A 21859-nucleotide genomic window follows, 5' to 3' on the forward strand; every position below is an offset into this window, starting at 1 on the left:
CCTCTGGAGTCGCTGAAGAGCCTCGGGCGCAGGCTGTAGCAGAGCCCCATGTCTCGCGGAACTGACAAGCTGTGCGCACGTCCAGGCTGAAGGCGTCCGGCAGGCAGCGGCTCTCAGCGCTGGCCGCAGAGGGCACGCCAAGCAGCCCCTCCTCACAGCCCCGCCGCCGCTGCTGCAGCTGCTGGGCCATGTTGCACTTTCCTCGCCTCTCTGCCCTCCTCCTCTGGGCAAGCGGCGTCGTTTGGGCGCCAGCGCCAGCGGCAACTCGCCTCAGATCACCTGACACAGACCTGCCGCCACCACCGTGGCTACCTTACCGTAAATACCCCAGCCCAGGCAGCAGCAAGAAGAAGCTGGCAGCGGTGGCAGGTTAGGGGTTAGGGGCGTAAATTACTTGCCTTGCCCCGGGTTAGGGGGCGCAAATTACTTGCCTTGCCCCGGGTGCTGACAACCCACGCTACGCCGCTGGCGTGAACCTCCAAATAATAACACTGAGAGCCAGGCCAGTCCCTGTTTGCCATTAAGTTTCCTGGGAACTGTAGCACCGTGGGCGATCCCACAAAGGGCACCCACAATGTAAAGTGTGAGTGCTCATTATAGATGTGCAAAATGCTGATACTTTGTGCAGAACTTCAAGGGCCACACTGTTTTTTGCATGAAGGACAAAACTTACACTTCTTGATGGAAAAAAAGTCACTTTGGCAATGCCTACTAATCAAGCAGAAACTTTTTTATGCAGAAATTCCAAACAGTCAAATAGGTGAAGCCCCATTAATAGCTTTCTGAAACAAAAGCTTAGAAGCAGCATTAGAATAGATAAACTGACACAGAATGCCGCTTGCGGGCCGAATAGACCATTGTCTGTATGTTTTCAAGATAAGCAAATATGGCTGTTTCATCATGGAAAACAGGTGTTTTTCATTCTTAACTAAGATGAGGGGGTAGAGTTTAAGTCTGACACCCAAAGGAACACTCGGTGCATGGAGCTACTTCTCCTCTGCTTTAAGTTATCACTTCATATTTCTTCCAGGTTGAGCTGGTACAAGCATTGAGCTGGGCTGGCAAGTTCCTGGAAAGATGGAACAGGTAACTAAAATCGGGGAGGGGTAAATATTCACCCACACACGCTTTTCAATGCACTAAAGCAAACTCCCCATGTACTCTATTTTGGACATGACTACGTCAGGCACATGAAGAACGAGCCTAGCTCTCCAGGTCAGGGCTTCCCAAACTGTGGTCTGCAGATCACCAGTAGTCCATAAACTCGATTCAGGTGGTCCACGGTGTGTCTCTAAAAATACAATTAAATATCATACAGCATCTAACAGAGCATGCTACAACAGAGAGGAAAGAAATATTAAGTGGTCTGCCAAGACTCTAAGCATTTTTCAAGTGGTTCATGGAGAGAAATGCCTGGGAACCACTGATCTAGCTTGTTTGTGAGAAGTGTGAACTGTCCCATTCTCAAAGTTCAAACATCAAAATCTAGTGGAAAGTATTTATCCTGTTAATTATCATTCGTGTTTTTAATAAATTTATTTTTTTTTAAAAAAAAATATCTTTATTTCCCCCCCTAAAAACTAGGTGTGCCCTATGGAGCAAAAAATACAGTAAATCCATGTTGGCTTGATTAAGGCCCATAGCATTTACAAGTCTACTGTACACAGCTTCCTTCCTCAAATTTCCCACAATGAGCTTTCCCCACCGCACCGGAGGCTATTCCGTAAAGAGAGAGAGAGGACTGTTTAACAGACAGACACCACCAAGGAAGATATTCCTGAGTTTTTGTTTAATTTTTCAGTGTTACAATCTAGAACAGTAAAAACAAGGGATGAAAAGTTAAAAGAGACAAAAAGAGTGCTGGCAGATTTGCAGCGGAGACCTGGCAACAGGTTTTGATTCCTCCCACCCCGTGAAACTGAAGATGGAGAAGGAACAAAGGTGAAGTTCTGGATGACTTGTGTCGCAATCAGCCACTTCCATGCTCCATATGAATTTCCATCCATTTCCATGCTCTAGCTGAATCTACACATGTGGACCTGTTTCCTTTGTAAGCAGTAACCAGAGTTGCTGGGGAAATTGGAACTTTGTTCTGGAAACATGAAAAATTGGTTTCTCTAGAGTGAACATCAATTTGATTGATTGATTTGATTGAATGATTGATTGATCAGTCTTCTTATTTCTCCCTGCATATCACTAGCTTCTCACAACATTATCAGGGATACAGACAGTCAAAACCAGGGACGGCTCAAGACATTTTGGCACCTGAGGCAAAAAACAAAATGGCGTCATCCTGCCCACCTGGGAGGTAAAGGTGAGCAAAGATCTACAAGGGAACAAGTGGGGAATAAATATCTACATCAGGAACAAAAGGGGGAGGGAAGATCTGTATTGGGGAAAAGCGAGGGAATCAAATCAACCTTACTCAAAGTGGGAATCAAAGGCCATAATGGGGGAGAAAGGGGTCTGCTCTGAATCACACCAGGCAGGTACAGACCCCCCCCAGGGGACCCCAGAAGACAGCCCCTGGCATTTCCTCCTTAGCGGTGGGAAGAGACCTATTTGCTGAGGCCACTTCTATTTCACCAGATACAGCCTCCAAAGACCATGCTGCAGCCATCGCTGCAAGCGATGCATTCCTTGGAGGCTGGATCTGCTGCCCTGCAGATACTGCCATCTGAGGCAGTCGCTTCCCCTTGCTTCATAGGTGGGCTGGCCCTGGTCATAATTCAGTTAAAGGTAGAAGCTGGAGCCTGACGTGAAGGAGACAGAAGTGAGTGAATAGGGCAGGGCAGATGGCAAAGTGTTTTTACCGAATCCGGCAACCCCAGTGGCTTTAGATGCTGATGTTGCAAACCTCCGGGGCTGGAATGTATGCAACCTCAGAATTTAAAGTTTCCTGGTTGAAGTGCCAGACTCACTGCTAAAGTTTATGTTGAAGCAGGAAATACTCGTATTGTTTTTTCTCTCATGGGCTGTACAGAGCAACAACTTAAATATGATGTTCCAAAGAAAGTATGAGAAATTAAAGATTTGAATTGCATAATATTGGAAATAGAAATATCTGTTGCAGCATAGATTTGTGGACTGACTGTGTTTGATACCATATCTAAAAGTAAAGGAATCTGGTTTTTATATGTTCCAACTCTTCACTATTTATAAGGGGATAAAATTTCTTGAAGATAATTCACATCCTATTAGCACAATATCCTATTAACTTTTCTCATATTTTCTATTACGTGTTCAGAATATTATATTTTTATGTGTGTGTTTTTGTGTATATCTATATATATCTATATATATCTAAATACACCTGAAACAAGGTTCCCCCATACACAACACGTACAGGGAGAACGATCCCAGTTCGTCAACAATAAAGGATACAAATGCTATAAATCTACAAAGAAAATTGTAACACCAAGGCTGAATTCAATAGCCAGGATCCAAAGAACACGCAGCTTATTCTAGATTCCCAAGGAAGCTTTTTGCTTATGATTCTCAAACAGCCAATTGTGCCCCGTGGCAGGCCTTGGAAACTGTATCCAGCTGGGGGCAGGGTCCTTAATAACCAAGTCACTGACAGGTGGGCAGGAAATTTCAAAGAAAAGAACCAAGAGTGCTCTCTACGTGAGCTCGCAATGCTTCATTTATAGCCTGGTTTGAATTCAAGCCAAAGATACAAAGGAACAATGTCCCTGCAATGGAAAAATTGTGAGCACACGCCCCTTATTTGTCTTCCCTTTTGCCATAGCTTCTGCTTTAGCCAAGTTTCCGGCATTACAGGGAAGTGGACTCCCTAAAAACTCCACATCCTACAACTGTATTACAGTGGTGCGCCGCAAGACAAACGCCTCGAAAGACGGAAAACCCGCTAGACGAAAGGGTTTTCCGTTTTGGAGGCGCTTCGCAAAACGAATTTCCCTATGGGCTTGCTTCGCAAGATGAAAATGTCTTGCGAGTTCCTGCGGGTTTTTTCCCCTTTTTTCCCCCTTTTCCTAAGCCGCTAAGCCGCTTATCAGCTGATAAGCCGCTTAACAGCTGATCGCTAAAAGCCGCTAAACCGCTAATAGCGCTAATCCGCTAAGCTGTCAATGGGCTTGCTTCGCAAGACGAAAAAACCGCTAGACGAAGAGCCTCACGGAACGGATTAATTTCGTCTTGTGAGGCACCACTGTATTCTAGTTGCTGCTTGAACTTGCCCTTGCCTGACATCATATACAACATCAGACTAGGGAAAGGTGGTCGTGGTTTTGCTCCAAAAAGCCTGGTAGGTTAAGCTCTGAAGACTGGCAGATCTAACTAGACCAGAAAGCCGGAAGTTCCTTATCACTGCCCCTTGGCAAGCTGCCTTTGTGAATTGAGGACACTTTCCAAAAGGAAATACAGTAGTACCTCGGAAGTTGAACGAAATGTTCGGAAACCAAGGCAGGGCTTATGATTGGCTGCAGGAAGCTCCTGCAGCCAATCGGAAGCTGCAGAAGCCACATTGGCCATTCGGGTTCCAAAGAATGTTTAGAAACCAGAACAGTCACTTCCGGGTTTGCAATGTTCGGGAGCCAAAACATTCAATTCGCAAGGCATTCGTCAGCCAAGGTACAACTGTACGAACATTTACTCTTAAGTAAAAAAAAAATGCCATTGGTCACACACATTCACAAGTCCTCATGCACACTTAAAAGTAGTTCTTAGGATCCTGACCAGTATGTAAACTTATTAAAACATGTCGACGGATTACAAACAGAATCAATTTTATCCATTTAAGTTAACAGTTCAACAAGGACTTTGCAGGTAGCATTTTCAAAGTGAGTTCTGTTTCAAATATGCCTCCACCACCACCATGTGGCCTCTTCACTCCAAAGAAAAGGTGCAGGTGTAAAAGTTGGAAGCATTCAGAGAAGTAGATTAACATTAAGGCAGCCTTTTGGTGCACGCAGACGTACCAAAAAGAAAACAAGAACAAAAGTCGCATTTTCATGGGCCAGAAACTGAAGAAGCTGCCTCATCTGGAGTCAGACCCACAGTGCAGCTAGCTCAGTACTGAACACAATGGCTGGCAACAGCTCTCTGGGGCTTCAAGTCCTACCAGGAGATGCTCTGGGTTGAATCTGGTACCTCCTGCGTCCAAGGTAGATGTTCTACCACGATGCTATGACCAGCCCAGCTTCCTTCTGCATCTGGAGAGCCAGTGACAAATGTGCTAACCAGAAAACTGAAGGCCAATTCCATCCTCCGCCAAAATATTTCAAGGTTGGGTTCCCAAGATTGCTCAAACAGGCTGTTCACCACCACCCAAAACAACTGTAGAAAGAAGGAAATGGGGCACATAACATCACAGGAAACTAGCCGTTCAGTTTGGGGACACAGGGGCTTTGTCTTCATACAGGAATAATGGATTTCCCCTGAGCTCAGTCCTTAAGAGTATTTGATAAGTGTGCTTTTACAGTGGGCTCATCAAGTACACCTGGGCGCACCTTTACGAGTCTTTGTTGCTAGCTTCAGCCTTGCGCTGGCTCAGAAAGTGGCGCTCAAGATTGATGGTCACCTCCCTCTGGAGGTTCCTGCTGCTGTTTTTCCCCGCTGTGTGGATCCACAGGTGCTGAAGAACTTGCTGGGCGGTGTAGCGCTTCTGGGGGTCAATCACAAGGAGTCTGCTGATCAGGTCCTTCGCAGCTGTCGGGGGCAAGAACAAAGCAGTGAGCGTGAGTTGTTTGGAACAAACTGGAGAAATGAGGTGACAGTTAACAGTCAGTATATAATAATAATAATAATAAATAATAATAATAATAACAATAATAATTTATTATTTGTACCCCGCCCATCTGGCTGGGTCTCCCCAGCAACTCTGGGCAGCTTCCAACAAAGATTAAAAATACATAAAAATGTCACACATTAAAAACTTCCCTAAACAGGGCTGCCTTCAGATGTCTTCCAAATGTCAGGTAGTTGTTTATTTCTTTGACATCTGATGGGAGGGCGTTCCACAAGGCGGGCACCACTACCAAGAAGGCCCTCTGCCTGGTTCCCTGTAGCTTTGCTTCTCGCAGTGAGGGAACAGCCAGAAGGCCCTTGGCGCTGGACCTCAGTGTCCAGGCAGAACAATGGGGGTGGAGACTAGCAGGTCTAATTCAGGCATCCCCAAACTCGGCCCTCCAGATGTTTTGGGACGACAACTCCCATTATCCCTAGCTAGCTAACAGGACCAGTGGTCAGGGATGATGGGAGTTGTCGTCCCAAAACAGCTGGAGGGCCAAGTTTGGGGGTGCCTGGTCTAATTCATCAGAATATTCAACAGATAGGGCGGCTGCAAACTCTACCACACCGAGTGAGACTTGCAGGCAGATCATGGGAGAGGTTTTTGCTGCCCGTGGCAATGTTAAGAGTAGATCTCAAGCCAATTTTAAAAACAGCATTTTCTTATCAGATCTAACCAAACTCATAACGCTAAAGTTTAATGGTATGTGCCAAAAAGACCAATGAAACTAAATTCTGCAGTTCTCGAGAAAGATGGATGCCAGCAACATAAATCACAGAATTGTCCAACACACACAGTCCTGGCTATCAACTCCCCAGTCTGTTTTTAGGAAATTTACCAGCTGAAATGTTGTCCCAGTATGGTGAGAGAAATTCATAATGCCCAAGTTGTATGATTCGAAACAGCTCCTCTTGATCTCTTTCATGACTCCGGAAGGGGGGGAATCCACAAAGCAAAATATAGAGTATAATGCCAGTAGCCCACATGTCCACTTCTAGTCCATAGCCTAGGGGAGCAGAAAGATAAATCCAGAATCTTTAACATATGCAACTAGTTTATAAGGAACAGTCACTTTCATTAAAAATGTAAATGAAATATTGGAGTAAAATGAAAAATCTCATTTCAAACGGCACAGAGATTATACTCATGCAGTGCACATACATGCCTAGTTAGACGTAAGTTACGTTGGTCTTCAATGGGACTTACTCAAATGTAAGGGTGCATTTTTGTCAGTGACTGGGCAGAGGATGAATGGTGGAGTCTGCTTCCCATTCCTGACCCTTCCAGGGAGGAGGAAGAGGAAGACCGTATAGATTTACAACAGGGGGTTGAGGGAGGTGGCAGCTCAGAGGCAGATGACGGGAAAAGTTAGGAAATCGTGGGAGAGCCATAGCAACACCAGGCTGACATGTTCTGTGTCGCTGGCTTTTGCCGTAATAAAACTAACTAAAAAGCTGACATGTTGTCATTAGAAATCATTCCAGACCCTCCATCTCCCAGAACCCGGCAAGCCTTGAAAGTAGGAGAGCAAAGAGCTCAAAGACAGAGGGCACATAGCAGCACCCGTAGAGGAGGTGATGATGACAACGAAGGAGGAAATGGAAGAGAAGGGGGGTGGAGATTCACTCGGGACAAGGCCATTATCCAAGAGGCTGGGTTCTACAGCCTCTCTCTGTAAATACTGAATAAAAAAGGACAGTAAGAAACTTTTCCTTGTCTTTATACTTTCCTGGGCAACCAGCCAGGAGCTGATGACAGCATCCTGACAATAGTAGTGCAGTCTGTGTGCTTCTTAATCTTTTTAAACTTGGGAATCCCCATTAAACTTTTTCTAGCTTTTCTATCATCCCCCATTCCCAGGATAGCACCAATAACCCGTTCTATAAGTAAACATGCACAAAAGTTGTGTGCAAAGAATCTGCTGGTGCTATATTGAAAGATTCACTAATGCCAACACCACCTTTAGCAAAGAAATAGGATGTGCAGGGAATCATAGTAAGAATAAGCAGCAGTTTTTAAAGCTCTCTTTTTTCCAAATCACATTAGGATGATGGAGCAGTGAGGGTGCTGTCACTTCGGGGGGGGGGGGGGAATCCAGTGACTGCATTCTTCCAAGATGCAATCCACCCTGGACTTTGCTAGAAAGCAAGGAAGGTACAACTTGCTTCAGGTTTCTACCCTTTCTTAGAACATCACAACCTAAGCTTTCATGCTACAAAGTCAAGAGGGAAAATTGCCCCACAGCTTACAGAGCAGTGGTTTTCAAGCAGATTTTCAAAAGAAACCCAGTACGGCCTGTCCATCAATTCTAACACTATTACGGAACTGAATATGGAGAAGTGGGATACGTAAAAAGAAGCAAGTGGTGATCTCAATATCCTAGAGTATGTTTATCTGCCCTGTACAAGCTCTCATCCAGAAGACAGCAAACTGTTGGAAAAAATAATAATGAGAAGCCCAATTATATTTCTTGTTCAATACTGCATCTAACAAATATTTGAATAATAGGACAATACACTAGATTATTTGGAGCGTATTAAATGAGTTAAACTTTATATTCACCAGTCTCAGCCAGTATTTCAGGAGCAACGTAAGTTGGAGTTCCGCACACGGTGAATATGGGTTTGGTCACCTGTTTTGCAAGGCCAAAATCTGCTAGTTTCAATGTGGTAGTTTTGTCTGGATTACGCTGGACCTGTGCAGAAACAAAAAAAAATCAGAACAAGCTGCACCTTAAGAATATAAGAAAACAAATAACGTTCGCCTTAACACAAACCTAACACGGGCTTTCCAAATGAAGAGCATCATTTATTTCTATAGCACATGCAGGTGGGAAAAAGCACATCATATATAGCTGGCTGTCACTTGTGAGCTTTCCCTTGCCACACACTGCAATGTCATGAAGTGGTTATAAATATTTTTGCTGGTTCAGGAAAAGTCCACAGATATGATTCCCCCTGCCATTTTTGTTGTTGTTGTTGTTGTAAACACTGACCCTGTAGTTTAAGTAAGCAACTATACTTCATCAGGCCTTTCCAAGAAGGGTTTTAATACCTTGGACAGTGTTCTAGAGCAATGATCATAGCTTAGCCCTATGTGTTAAAGCTTTGTATATGAAAAGGTCCCAGAGTCAGTCTCTGGACTCCAGAGAAAAAGCATATTGGGGGAAAAATCTCCCTAGGATTCTGTGGAGATTAATTTCAGTCAGAGTAGGCTATAATGAGCTGCTAGATGAATCATTTGTACAAGGTAGGTCCTTGTAACTGTTATAAGAATTTTAACGTCTTATATATAAAATAGATGTTCATAAATGTACGAAGCAAACACATACAAATATGTAAACCAGATGTCTGAAACCCACAGAGAAGTCCTGAAACCATTTTCTCTCACACAAAATGACCTCAAATATTTCTCTGCAAGGTCAAAGGAAATGGGAAATCTCACCATTGTCTCTTTCACAAATCCTGTCTTAAGGGCACATTTAAGATATGAATAGGGTGTGAGCCTGTGACCTGGATTCAGGAACTGAGTAACAAAAGAGTGGCCAAAACCCAGATAATGCAATCAGTTAACCTGCCAGACAATAGATAAACAATGCACTCGGATTTCTGTTGTAGACCGCCTTTTCTGTGATGTAGGTATGATGTATCGGGGGTGGTGGTCTTGGGCTACACCCCTTCGGTGATGTATGTATGATGTTTCTGGGGGTGGTGTTGGACCCCAGGGCGGGCAATTAAAAATGTCTATATAAGGACTTGCGCGCATGGCTTGGGGTTCTTCCTCCTCTCTCCTGCGTGTGGGGGAGCACCCTGTTGCAACAGTTAATAAAGATCACGCTTACTAGCTGCTTTGCTTCTCAATATTCTCTGGTTGGTCTCGTGTTATTTTCTCCTACCGACAGAGAACCTACAAAAGGACTCTATATGGGCTCTTGGGTACCCCATAAGGGAAAAGGAGCAGGTTTTTTTTACTTATATCATAACTATATCTCAAATGACAGAATTATATTCCAAATTACAGTATGAATTTATGTGTGAGTCCTTACAGTAACCTGGTTAGCAGGTCATTAGTGATTTCAGGGAAAGAACAAGTGCCCACGGCTGCACGCTTCAAATCTTTGCATTTCTCTATGCTGTATCTCTTTACAACACAAGATGGCAATACTACATTATTATTTCAAAACATTTGCAGGAACTAGACTCACTCTATATTCCCAGGCCTGCATAAAACCAATGGAACAGCACAAAGCCTTGTTAATACTGTGGTACCTTGGGTTATATACACTTCAGGTTACATATGCTTCAGGTTACAGACTCCGCTAACCCAGAAATAGTACCTTGGATTAAGAACTTTGCTTCGGGATGAGAACAGAAATCATGCAGCAGTGGCACGGTAGCAGCAGGAGGCCCCATTAGCTAAAGTGGTGCTTCAGGTTAAGAACAGTTTCAGGTTAAGAACAGACCTTCAGAACGAATTAAGTTCTTAACCTGAGGTACCACTGCATTCTTTTCTGCATAACCGCTTAAGCTTCTATTAGCACCATTTCCAGGCTTGCTATTGTCAAAGAAACTGAAGTGTGCTTATGTAATGCAAATTAATCTCAAGTGTGGAAAGTGGTAGATTCTCTTTCCTTGGAGGATTTTAAGCAGAGATGGCCATCTGTCCTGGATGTTTTAGTTGAGATTCCTGCATTGCGGGGGGGGGGGGGTCTAGACGACCCTCAGTGTTCCCTTCCAACTCAACATTTCTATGATTCTATAACTGGCAGTGTTTCATCCTTTGCACTCCTTTGCACAATTTTGCATGGGAAAGGGGCTGAAATGCTATGCAAAAGCATTATCAGAACGATTATTAAACAGGTGGTGTCGGGTGATTCAAATTCAAAGGAAGAATCAGGCAGACTAGACGGAAGGAGGGACTTTAACTAGCAAATACAGTGGTGCCCCGCAAGACAAATGCCTCACAAGACGGAAAACTCGCTAGACGAAAGAGTTTTCCGTTTTGGAGGTGCTTCGCAAAACGAATTTCCTATGGGCTTGCTTCGCAAGATGGAAATGTCTTGCGAGTTCCTGTGGGTTTTTTCCCCTTTTCCCCCCCTTTTTCTAAGCCGCTAAGCCACTTATCCGCTAAGCCGCTAAAAGCCGCTAAGCCGCTAATAGCGCTAATCCGCTAAGCTGTCAATGGGCTTGCTTCGCAAGACGAAAACACCGCTAGACGAAGAGAATCGTGGAACGGATTCTTTTCGTCTTGCGAGGCACCACTGTATATTCATATAATGGAGAGCAGAACTACTATGCTGGTCCCGGGAGAAAGGTACCGTGATCGTAGTCAGAGTTCACGAGATGAGAGGCGAGGTCCGAAACAGGGAGCCGGGCGGGGAACAGGAACGCTGGGAGGTCAGAAGCAGAAGGCTGGGCAGGGAACAGGAGCGCTGGAAGATCAGAAGCAGGAGGCCGGGCAGGGAGCAGGAACGCTGGAAGGTCATGAACAGGAGGCCGAGCAGGGAACAGGAACACTGGAAGGTCTGAAGCCAACAACGACGTTGCTCCCGCAACCTGGGACCGGGCTGACTGACCTTTATCTTCTTCTAAGGCCAGGGGCGGTCCCGGCCCCCAGGAGCCCCGCCTCCTCTGGCCTTAAGGCGAGCACTCCTCCTGGGAGCAACCAGTTCCCTTCGCCTCTCTGCCCTAAGCCTCTGTAGTTCAGGAGAGGCCAAAGGGTTACTGGGCCCCGGAGGAGGCTCACCTGTAGCCACTGAGTCCTCAAGCACCTCTGGGGCCAGAAGGGTTTCACCTGGTGCCTGCTCTTGAGGATCTGACACAGGTGCAGGCTCCTCAGAATCTAGGCCTTGCCCCAGTTCAGCCGGCCCTGGAGGCGGGGACTCCTGTGCAGGCTGGGATTCCTCTGGTTCAGCCTCTGAATCGGAATCCCAGGCCATCACACCATCCCCCCTCCCAGGCCCCCCCCTCAATCGAGGGTCCGGACCCGGCTTGCCGGGGTACGCCGCATGGAACTCTCGGAGGCAGGCAGGCGCGTGGACGTTGGCCGCTGGTTCCCAGGAACGGTCCTCCGGTCCATACCCCTTCCAGTCAATGAGATACTGCAGCTTTCCCCTGCGGTAGCGGGAGTCCAGAATGCGTTCCACCTCATACTCAGGCTCTCCCTGAACCAAAACTGGCTGCGGTCGGGGACGGTTCGGGTGGAACTCGTCGGGTGGGGCCACTGGACTCAGAAGGGACCTGTGGAAGACCGGGTGAACCTTCAGGGTTGCGGGCAACCGGAGACGGAATGCCACAGGTGAGACTTGGTCCACGATAGGAAACGGGCCGGTGAAACGGGCGTCCAACTTCCGCGAAGGTCGAGAGGGGTGGAGGTGGCGAGTGGAGAGCCATACCAGGTCACTGACGCGAAGTTCCGGCCCCACCTGGCGGTGGCGGTCGGCCTGGGCCTTGTACGCCTCCTTGGCCTGGTGCAGTTGCTCCACCAAAAGCTGTTGCTGGGACTGGAGCTCTTGAAGCCACTCCGTCACCGCAGGGACCGTGGATGTCGGCAGCATATCTGGAAACAGCCGTGGATGATAACCGTAACTGGCCTGGAACGGGGTCTGCTGGGTGGACGCATTCACCACGTTGTTGTAGGCGAACTCCGCCAATGCCAGGTGGTTGACCCAGTCATCCTGCTGGTAGCTGCAGTAACACCGGAGATACTGCTCCAGCACCGCATTCGCCCGTTCCGTCTGGCCATCGGTCTGTGGGTGGTAGGCTGACGAGAGGCAGACCTCTGTCCCGAGGGTCTGGTGCAATGCTCGCCAGAACCGGGATGTGAACTGAACGCCCCGGTCGGACACCACACGCTCAGGTAGGCCATGCAGGCGGAAGACATGCTGAAGGTACAGCTGAGCGGTTTCCTTGGCTGTGGGTACAGATGGGCAGGAGGCACAGTGCACCATCTTAGTGAAATGGTCGGAGAAAACTAGAAGGCAGGTACAGCCACGAGACGGGGGTAAGTCCACTACAAAGTCCAGCGAAACCGTGTGCCAAGGACGTGGTGGAACTGGCAATGGCTGAAGTAGGCCGGGGGGTCGCCCGGTAGGGCCCTTGGCATGCCGGCAGACATCACAACCAGCAACGTAGCGAGCCACGTCAGCCTTCAGGCGGGGCCACCAAAACTCACGGCTTACCAGATGGGTGGTCTGATACCGTCCAAAGTGCCCCGCTGCTGGGGCATCATGGGCCATCCGGAGAACCTCCAGCCGCAGTGGCCCTGGCGGGATGTACAGGCGACCGTGGTGCAGCAGAAGGCCCTGATGCAGGACCAGCCCCGGATACTGAGGGCTGGACCCTTCAGCCAGCTCCCGGAGTCGTTCCTGGGCCCAAGCGTCGACCCGCTGCTGTTCCCACACCTGAGCCTGCAGCGGCTCCGCCTCCTGGGTGGCCAGGAATGCAGCTGGTGGTAGGATCGTGGTGGGTACTGCTTGCTGTACCGTGTCTGTGTTGTCTTCAGGTTTCCGGGACAGGGCATCCGCTTTCTGGTTTTGGGAGCTAGGGATGTAGCGGATCCGGAACTGGAACCGGGAAAAGAACAACGCCCACCGGATCTGCCTTTGGTTCAGCTTGCGGGTGGTCTGGAGGTACTCCAGGTTCTGGTGGTCGGTTCTCACCTCCACCGGATGTCGTGCCCCCTCAAGATGGTGGCGCCAGACCTCAAAGGCCACCTTAATGGCCAGTAGTTCCCACTCCCACACGGTATAGTTACGCTCCGCTGGAAGGAGCTGGCGGGAATAGAAGGCACAGGGTAAGAGTGGCGCTTCAGGTCCATACTGCTGAGACAAGACGGCACCGAGAGCCGTACTGGAGGCGTCGGTCTCCACCACAAAGGGTCGAGAGGGGTCAGGGTGTTGCAAGATCAGCGCTCTCTGGAAACAGGCCTTCAACCCCTGAAACGCCTCCTCTGCCTCCTTGTCCCAGGAAAACGGCGTCTTCGGGCGCAGTAGCCGGGTCAACGGGGTGGTGCGATGAGCATAATCTGCAATGAAGGTCCAGTAATAGTTGGCGAACCCCAGGAAACGCTGTAGGTCCTTGCGGTTCCGAGGTGCCGCCCATTCTCGAACCGCTGCCACCTTCTCAGGATCCATCTGCACCCCATCTGGAGAGAGCCGGTGACCAAGAAAGTCCACAGACCGCTGATGGAACTCGCACTTGCTAAGCTTTGCATACAAACGGTGCTCACGCAAGCGCTGCAGCACGGTCCGGACATGTCCCTCATGGCGAGCCGGGTCACGGGAGTAAACCAGAATGTCATCCAAGTACACTACCACGTACTTGTCTAGCAAGTCCTGGAACACGTGGTTGATGTACCGTTGGAACACAGCAGGCGCGTTGCACAAACCGAAAGGCATAACCAGGTATTCGAACTGCCCATACCAGGTCCCGAATGCTGTCTTCCACTCATCCCCGGCTCGGACCCGAATCAAGTTGTAGGCCTCCCGGAGGTCTAGCTTGGTGAACACCTGTGCCCCTTGCACCCGCTCCAGCAACTCCGAGATAAGGGGCAAGGGGTACCGGTCTGGGATGGTAATTTTGTTCAGGGCCCGGTAATCATGGCAAGGGCGGAGTTCCCCACATTTCTTCTTAACAAAGAGCACTGGCGCAGCGGTGGGCGAGGTAGAAGGCCTAATGAATCCACGCTCCAGGTTCTTGCGCAAGAAGTCCTGCAAAGCCTCGTGCTCCAGCTCTGTTAGAGAATATAAGCGACTCACCGGTAAGGGCGCTCCGGGCTGGAGGTCTATGCCGCAGTCAAAAGACCGATGCGGCGGCAGCTGGTCTGCCCCCCGTTCCTCGAACACGTCTTGGTAGTCCCGGTACACGGCTGGGAGCGTGGGTGCTGCCTCCTCCGTGGGCGCGGCCGCTAGCATCTCGGACTGAGCATGGGAACATGGGTCTGGGAAGTGCACAGTCCGTTTGACCCAGTCAATCTGAACGTTGTGAGCCTCCAGCCAGTCCATCCCGAGCACTAGGGGGAACCGGGGCATAGAGGCAATGTCCAAAGTTCGCAACTCCCGGTGCTGCTGGAGACACAGCACCAGGGGCTGGGTCTCCTGAGTAATGGCACCTGAACGTAGAAGCCGTCCGTCAATTGCTTCCACCTGTACCGGTTCTGGCTTGTTCCGAAGTGGCACCTGATGATGGGCAGCAAACGCAGCGTCCATATAGGAACGGGTTGCTCCTGAATCTACCAAAGCATGGGTAAGAATCCAGGGCCCACCTGGAGGGTATAAACGTACCGGAACCATAAGGTGTTGCAAATCCATTGGTGCGGGCCCATTCTGCGCTGTTTGGGACCCTCGGTAGCCAGGGCCATCAGCTACTGGGGTTGGAGGTTTCCCCTGTGGCTGGCGTTTCTCAGGGCAGGACCGGGCGTAGTGTCCACTTCCGCCACAGTAGAGACATAGATTCCCCTCCCGACGCCGCACCTTCTCTGCGGGGGAGAGGCGTGGCCGCACTGCCCCGAGCTGCATAGGCTCCTTCGATAACTCAGTTGTGACCGTGGGGCTGCCGGAAGAAACTGGTGCCGAGAACTGGAAGTGTCGGCGGCCCCGGGCCTGACGACAGTCCTCCAGCCGGTCGTCTATCTGTAGACTCCGTTGAATGAGAGTGTCTAGCATGGTGGGGCGTTCCATTGTGGCCAGCTGGTCCAGTATCTCGTCCGAAAGCCCTTCGAGATACTGGTCCCGCAGCGCCGAGTCATTCCAGGTCAAGTCCTGTGCCAACAGCCAAAACTCCGTGGTGTATGCGGCCACCGTGGACTTGCCCTGTTTCAACCGCCGAATCGCCCGGTTGGCTTGACTCCCTTTCTGGGGGTTGCCGAACGCGGCCTCCAAAAGATTGCAAAACCCCGTATAGTCTGCCAGCAAGGGGGAGTCTTGCCTGAGTAGCGGCAACGCCCACTTGGCCGCCTGGTCCTTTAACAAACTAATCAAAAAGTGCACCTTGGTGCGGTCGTCAGGGAAGTTCCGGGCTCGCCCCTGAATATACAGCTTGGCCTGGGCAAGGAACATGGGAAAGCTGGCCGGGGCCCCAATAAATTTCTCAGGCAAAGCCACTGGGTACTTGCCAGGAGCCGGGGCGTCGGCCCCAGGAGCCGGTAGGGCGTCCAAGCGCTGCTGAAGTGCCGTAACCGCGTTGCTGAGCTGCTGCACGGTGTGAGTCAAGGCCTGGTTCTCCTAGGCTATTGCCAGCAGCGTAGCCGCTTGGTCGGCCATGGCTTCTGGCTCTTCCCGAATGCACCCCAACAAAGAGGGAGTGCGGGAGGTGGCGGGAGCAAACTGTGCTGGTCCCGGGGGAAAGGTACCATGATCGTAGTCAGAGTTCACGAGATGAGAGGCGAGGTCCGAAACAGGGAGCCAGGCGGGGAACAGGAACGCTGGGAGGTCAGAAGCAGAAGGCTGGGCAGGGAACAGGAGCGCTGGAACATCAGAAGCAGGAGGCCGGGCAGGGAGCAGGAACGCTGGAAGGTCAGGAACAGGAGGCCGAGCAGGGAACAGGAACACTGGAAGGTCTGAAGCCAACAACGACGTTGCTCCCGCAACCTGGGACCGGGCTGACTGACCTTTATCTTCTTCTAAGGCCAGGGGCGGTCCCGGCCCCCAGGAGCCCCGCCTCCTCTGGCCTTAAGGCGAGCACTCCTCCTGGGAGCAACCAGTTCCCTTCGCCTCTCTGCCCTAAGCCTCTGTAGTTCAGGAGAGGCCGAAGGGTTACTGGGCCCCGGAGGAGGCTCACCTGTAGCCACTGAGTCCTCAAGCACCTCTGGGGCCAGAAGGGTTTCACCCGGTGCCTGCTCTTGAGGATCTGACACAGGTGCAGGCTCCTCAGAATCTAGGCCTTGCCCCAGTTCAGCCGGCCCTGGAGGCGGGGACTCCTGTGCAGGCTGGGATTCCTCTGGTTCAGCCTCTGAATCGGAATCCCAGGCCATCACAACTACAGGCATATGCCTCATCAGAAACAACTGGTTCCACTTGTCAACCTCTGCCCATCTACCCACATATCCATGCCCACTCCCATCACGGATGGACCTCAAATACCTTGGCCTTCCCAGTTCCACACCAAGGGTGCTTTTACTGGGATGAGGCAGGCTGCTGGTGGTGGTTGGTGCCTCCTGTCTTCCTTTTCCTGGTCCCCAACCGCACATCCATCTTCACCGCTAATCACTAGAAAGGCCCTACCACCTCAATTTACCTATGTGGCTGTTTCCAGCTGCAAAATCTAGCAGAGGGGAGGGAGAAGCCAGCCTAGACGAGAGCTGGAGGCTACCAGAATCTGCCTGCTCTGCCTCCTGTCACAACAAATAGTTAAATCAAGACTTCTTAACTCAGATGCATCAAGTATGGGGGACGTTCAGGTTTCTGGTTCGCTAGGAAGGTTTTCTGTCTGAGGGAGGCTATAAATCTGCTATTTATTGTTTTAGCTTCCTTGAATTTTCAAGCCTGGGTACAGAAGATCAATCTCAGAGAAAGGGGGTGGAAGAAGAAGTACGGCTGCGAGTTTGAGAGGAGGTATGTGGGAGGAAAAGAGATGTAATCACTGAACTTCAGTATCACAGACTAAAAAGAAAGAGACAAAAACAAATGAGGTGCCAGTATATAAGGTATCTGTTCTAGTCGGTATATTTTTCCTTGCAAGTACGAGTTATTCTCTTATGAAACCTGTGGATTTTTCGTTAAAGAACAAAAGCAAAGCCAGGGAGCCACACAAAAGCTGTTTAATGTGCCTCTTTACCTTTAAGTTAAACTTTCAAACACCACCAAGGGCCTTCTAGTGGTTCCCTCACTGCAAGAAGTGTCACTACAGGGAGGGCCTTCTGGGTAGTGGCACCCACCTTGTGGAACGCCCACCCACCAGATGTTAAGGAGATGAATAACTGCATAACTTTTAGAAGACATCTGATGGCAGCCCTGTATAGGGAAGCTTTTTAATGTATGTTTTATGTTTCTATATACAGTGGAACCTCTACTTACTACCATAATCCGTTCCAGCGGCCCGTCCTTTAGGTGTTAGTTTGATTTATTACGGCCATTGGCCCATATCGAAAACAATACATCAAAATTTATCCATAAACAATACAATTTAAACAGTTCCAAGTTAAAACACCCATATAAAACCAATTTTACTTCAATTAAGTAAACACTATACACCATAAACTCCCTCTATGTAAACCGCAATTCAAATCCCTCAGATTTTGGGGGATATGCGTCTTAGTTCTGGCACTTATTGATGGTTCTTAAGTTTAGCTAAGCTGTCAGAGTCATACAGTGATCCATTTCTCCTCTTTTGAAATAAGACATTAATCAGGTATCTAGCGACTGCAAGGGATTTGCGTGTGTCTTCGTCGTTTAATAAGTATATTATTTGGGCTTCCTGAGGTCTGTCAGCAATTCTCGATAAATATGGGGCCAGAAACTTGGACCGTGAAGCCGAATGTAATGGACAACAGAAGATTATATGATATAACGATTCTATAGATCCACTTTTACAGTCACAGAGGAGTGAGATCTGTCCGTTGGAGAGTCTGTTACCCAACACATTTGATGGGAAAACATTGAATCTAGCCTTTATAAAGGCATACCTGTGCATCACCACAGATAAGGTAGTTAAATAAGATGGAAGTTTCGTTGGTGGTGTTAAGCCAAGGTTTATCGGCGAACCCGTCCTTTAGGTGAAATGGGTTGCTGGTAGAAGCGCCGTTATGCGCATGAGCAGATGGCGGCAGCTGCTTCTGCGAGTGCGTGTATCGCAGGAAACCTGGTATTTACTTCCGGGTTTGCCACAGTTCACAACTTGGATCGGGCCCAAGTAGAGGCAGTCGTAAGTAGAGGTTCTACATAAGTAGAGGTTCTACTACATGTTGGAAGCCGCCCAGAGTGACCGGGGCAACCCAGTCAGATGGGCAGGGTACAAACAATAAAATTGATGTTGTTAATGTTGTTGTTATTTAAACTTCTATGCTGCCCTTCATCAGAGGATGGCAGGGTGATTTACAATATAAGAACACAAAAATATGTAATATGGTAACAAACAAAAACTGTACCCCCAGCATCTAGTATTGCTAGGCAAGACCTAGAATAATGTGCTCTGATGGAGGCTTCAAATTATAGGGCCTGAAGACTTAAGAATCTCCCCATATGTGCACAAACTAGAGAGAACCAAGGCCGGTCAGAAGCTCCATGCAGCATATACCCATATCAAACAGGTATTTATAGCAAGCTTGTAAAAAGCCACTTGCCTGAATAACAGAGAAAGGTACAAGTTACCTAGAGGTGAGAGGGCACAGAGGAAGTTTCGTATGCTGAAAGAGGGTTGATTATTGTTAATTTTCAAGGTGTCACTATAGCTGACACTAATTAGCAACAGACGCATGGATAGGCAGGCCAGTAATGGTTTTGTGGGATAGTAGTTTTTGTGGACTTATTTGCAAGGGTAGTTTATAAGCTCTGCACGTTGCATTTTTAGTACCATAACTCTGAGTGCAAAATGGTGTCAGTTGTGTCGCAAGCAAGGATATTAGAAGTTATTCCGCGTCTTGTTCCAGAAATAGCATCCTAACGTTCACACCCTACAGTGTATATCCATTTCCTGAAAATTAGTATTTCTGTCCATTTCCTGAAAATTAGTATTTCTGTTCACAGAACTAAATCAGAATATAATACCACAAAATATATATTCAAAATAAAAACAACAACCCCATAGACGCCGCCCCGCCCCCTCCCAGCACATTTCCCAATACTTACCAGAAGATTTTCTGGCTTAAGATCTCTGTGGACAATGTTCTTGCCGTGAATATAGACAAGAGCTTCGCACAGATCAGTTATCATGAGAGCAGCATCACGTTCCGTGAATTTCACACTCTCAATTATGGCATCAAACAGGTCCCCACCGGGAACGTACTCCAAGATTAGGTATATTTCTGTATCGGTTTCAAATACTTCAATCAAACTGACAATGTTTGGGTGGGAAAGGCTCTTTATGATCAGTATTTCATTTTCAAGCATGTCTTCCTTTCCTTTCAGCTTGGACTTATCGATGATTTTCATAGCATAGTTCTGATTAGTGCTGCGGTGATGACACTCCATCACAACAGCAAAGTTCCCGTCTCCAATGGTTCTGCCAATCTCATAGCTCTTCTCCACATCTGCTCTGCTTGAGACATCATGTCTCAGCTTTGCGTCACTGGCCCTACGCGTCTTGTTAATCTCTTTGATGACTTTATGTTCTTCCTCCTTTTCATGCCTAATCAGTTCACCCTCACTGTGACCGACTTTCTCTTCTCCTCCATTAGCTTCCTCCTTCGGTTTCCGTACCTCTTCCCTATTCCCCTGAATCTTCAATGGTTTTTCAGTATCTGTCCGAGAACCCTTGATCAACCAACAGCTTTGGTTCACTCTAGAACATTTTCGGTGCTCCTTCTTCAGTTCATAGGCATCTCCTACTATGGTACGCTGACTTTCGATGGGTTTCATCTTTCCCAGTTCTTCATCATGATTCTTATGGCTTTCCAGAGTTTGCTCTCTGTCAACGCTCCTTTTTTGCTTCTCCGAGTCTTTTTTGGCATGGCTGAGAGGGGCTGTCCAGGTACTTTGACAAGCAGCATCGTTCCATGTAATTTTGCCCTCTTCCGCTGAGCTTTCTGACAATTTCCTGCAATTTCTCAATTTCACTGGCCTTTCTACATGGTATCTCTGACAGGTTCTCATACTCAAGTCCCTGCTCTCAAATGGAAGATCAGTCTGTCTTTCCTTCTGCAATTTTTGCCTGAGTTCCCTTTCTCTTTGGCACTTCTCACACCTCACTATCACGTCCGAACTCTTTTCTGCTTCACTTTCAAGACATTTCTCTTGATTAAAATATCTCTCGCATTCTCTCGCTTTTCTAGATGGCTTTGCATCTTGCTCTTCATTCCAGTTGTCTCTGACCCACCTCTTTTTGGTCCTCACCTTCTCCTCTTGTCTGACCTGGGTCTGAACTTTCACTTCATGCCTATTAATTAGTTTAGGAGATATGGCATCCAGACAGTTCTTGGCAGCTATGGGCTCAAGGCTCTTTTCCAGTTTGGAAGACTTTTCATACAGCCTGTTTTTGGGTTTCTGAGTTTGTTCCCAGTTTTGTGTGGTTCCAGTACGAGGTGCATAGGGGTTGTCAGGGAAAAGCTCTTGGATTGCCGCCTCCAGGTTCTTCGGGGTTAGCTGTTCCTTTCCCATAGCTATAAAGGCATCGCCTTCTCTAAAGAAGTCAGAAACACTTCGGATTTCCCTTCCCTTCAAATTATACAGTTTTCTCACGCGGTCATTCTTCCAGCGTGGAAACCCAAGGGCTTCTGAGATGTCAGCGATCAGTTGTTCAAATGTCTGGACAGATCGGCGATTTAGGAGCAGCGTTATCTTCCTCACTGTGTGCCCACAAGGTTTTACGACAGTGACAATCCTCGGTTTTACTGGGCTGTTCTCGGAATGAATTGTGTGGAAACCAGTCCGGGAATTAATAAATGGGGAACTGAAACAGTTTGTACCAAAGAATGGCTTCCCAAAACTTCCACGGCCAATTGGTGGGCAAGTGCCTTGTAGTCTCCTCTCCGTTATGCAGTTTAAAGAGTGGTCAAAAAATCCTCGAGGTTCTGCAAAAGAAAAGAAAGCCATTCAACTTTTGTTCCCCACGAACTTCTAGTGAACATTTTCTGCAAGTTGGGTGGGCCTAATACACAAAAACTAAGACACTCAGACCAAAGAGCTGCTAACTGTTAACTGATCCCTATTAGCGTATTCATATCACTTAACATGTCCCTTTATATCAGGAATACATTTGTCCCGTTTGGAACCCCAATTTTCAAGGAAGATATTGACGTGTGTTGTCTCACACCAAAAATAGACTGTGAGACATTTGAATGGAACAGAGAGATCCAAAATATGTATTAGAAAGCCAATGGTGTGAATTTAAAGTCTATTTCCAAGTGTTTGTGCCATGTTGAGCTTGGTGGGTTTTTTGGCTAACTTTCATTGGAATATTTTCTGGTGCAGAAAAACACACTATAAAGCAAAGTACCATAGATCTGAACAAACAA

At 48.2% G+C, this 21859-nt stretch overlaps 1 protein-coding gene across 2 annotated transcripts in view; it reads right to left on the bottom strand.

The window, feature by feature from the left end:
* Positions 1-4413: 4413 nt before the first annotated feature.
* DCLK3 (doublecortin like kinase 3) overlaps positions 4414-21859 on the bottom strand; it is a 33101-nt gene continuing 15655 nt past the window's right edge. For both annotated transcript variants that reach the window (XM_079947535.1, XM_079947534.1), the window contains exons 2-5: positions 19536-21415; positions 8315-8447; positions 6591-6758; positions 4414-5670 (exon numbers count right to left, since the gene is read on the bottom strand). In XM_079947535.1, the coding sequence (XP_079803661.1) occupies positions 5474-5670; positions 6591-6758; positions 8315-8447; positions 19536-21415 (2378 nt within the window). In that variant the 3' untranslated portion in view covers positions 4414-5473. The remainder of the gene's footprint in view (positions 5671-6590; positions 6759-8314; positions 8448-19535; positions 21416-21859) is intronic.

The sequence above is a fragment of the Podarcis cretensis genome, assembly GCF_951804945.1.
Source record: "Podarcis cretensis genome assembly, chromosome: 12".
Lineage (NCBI taxonomy): Eukaryota > Metazoa > Chordata > Lepidosauria > Squamata > Lacertidae > Podarcis > Podarcis cretensis.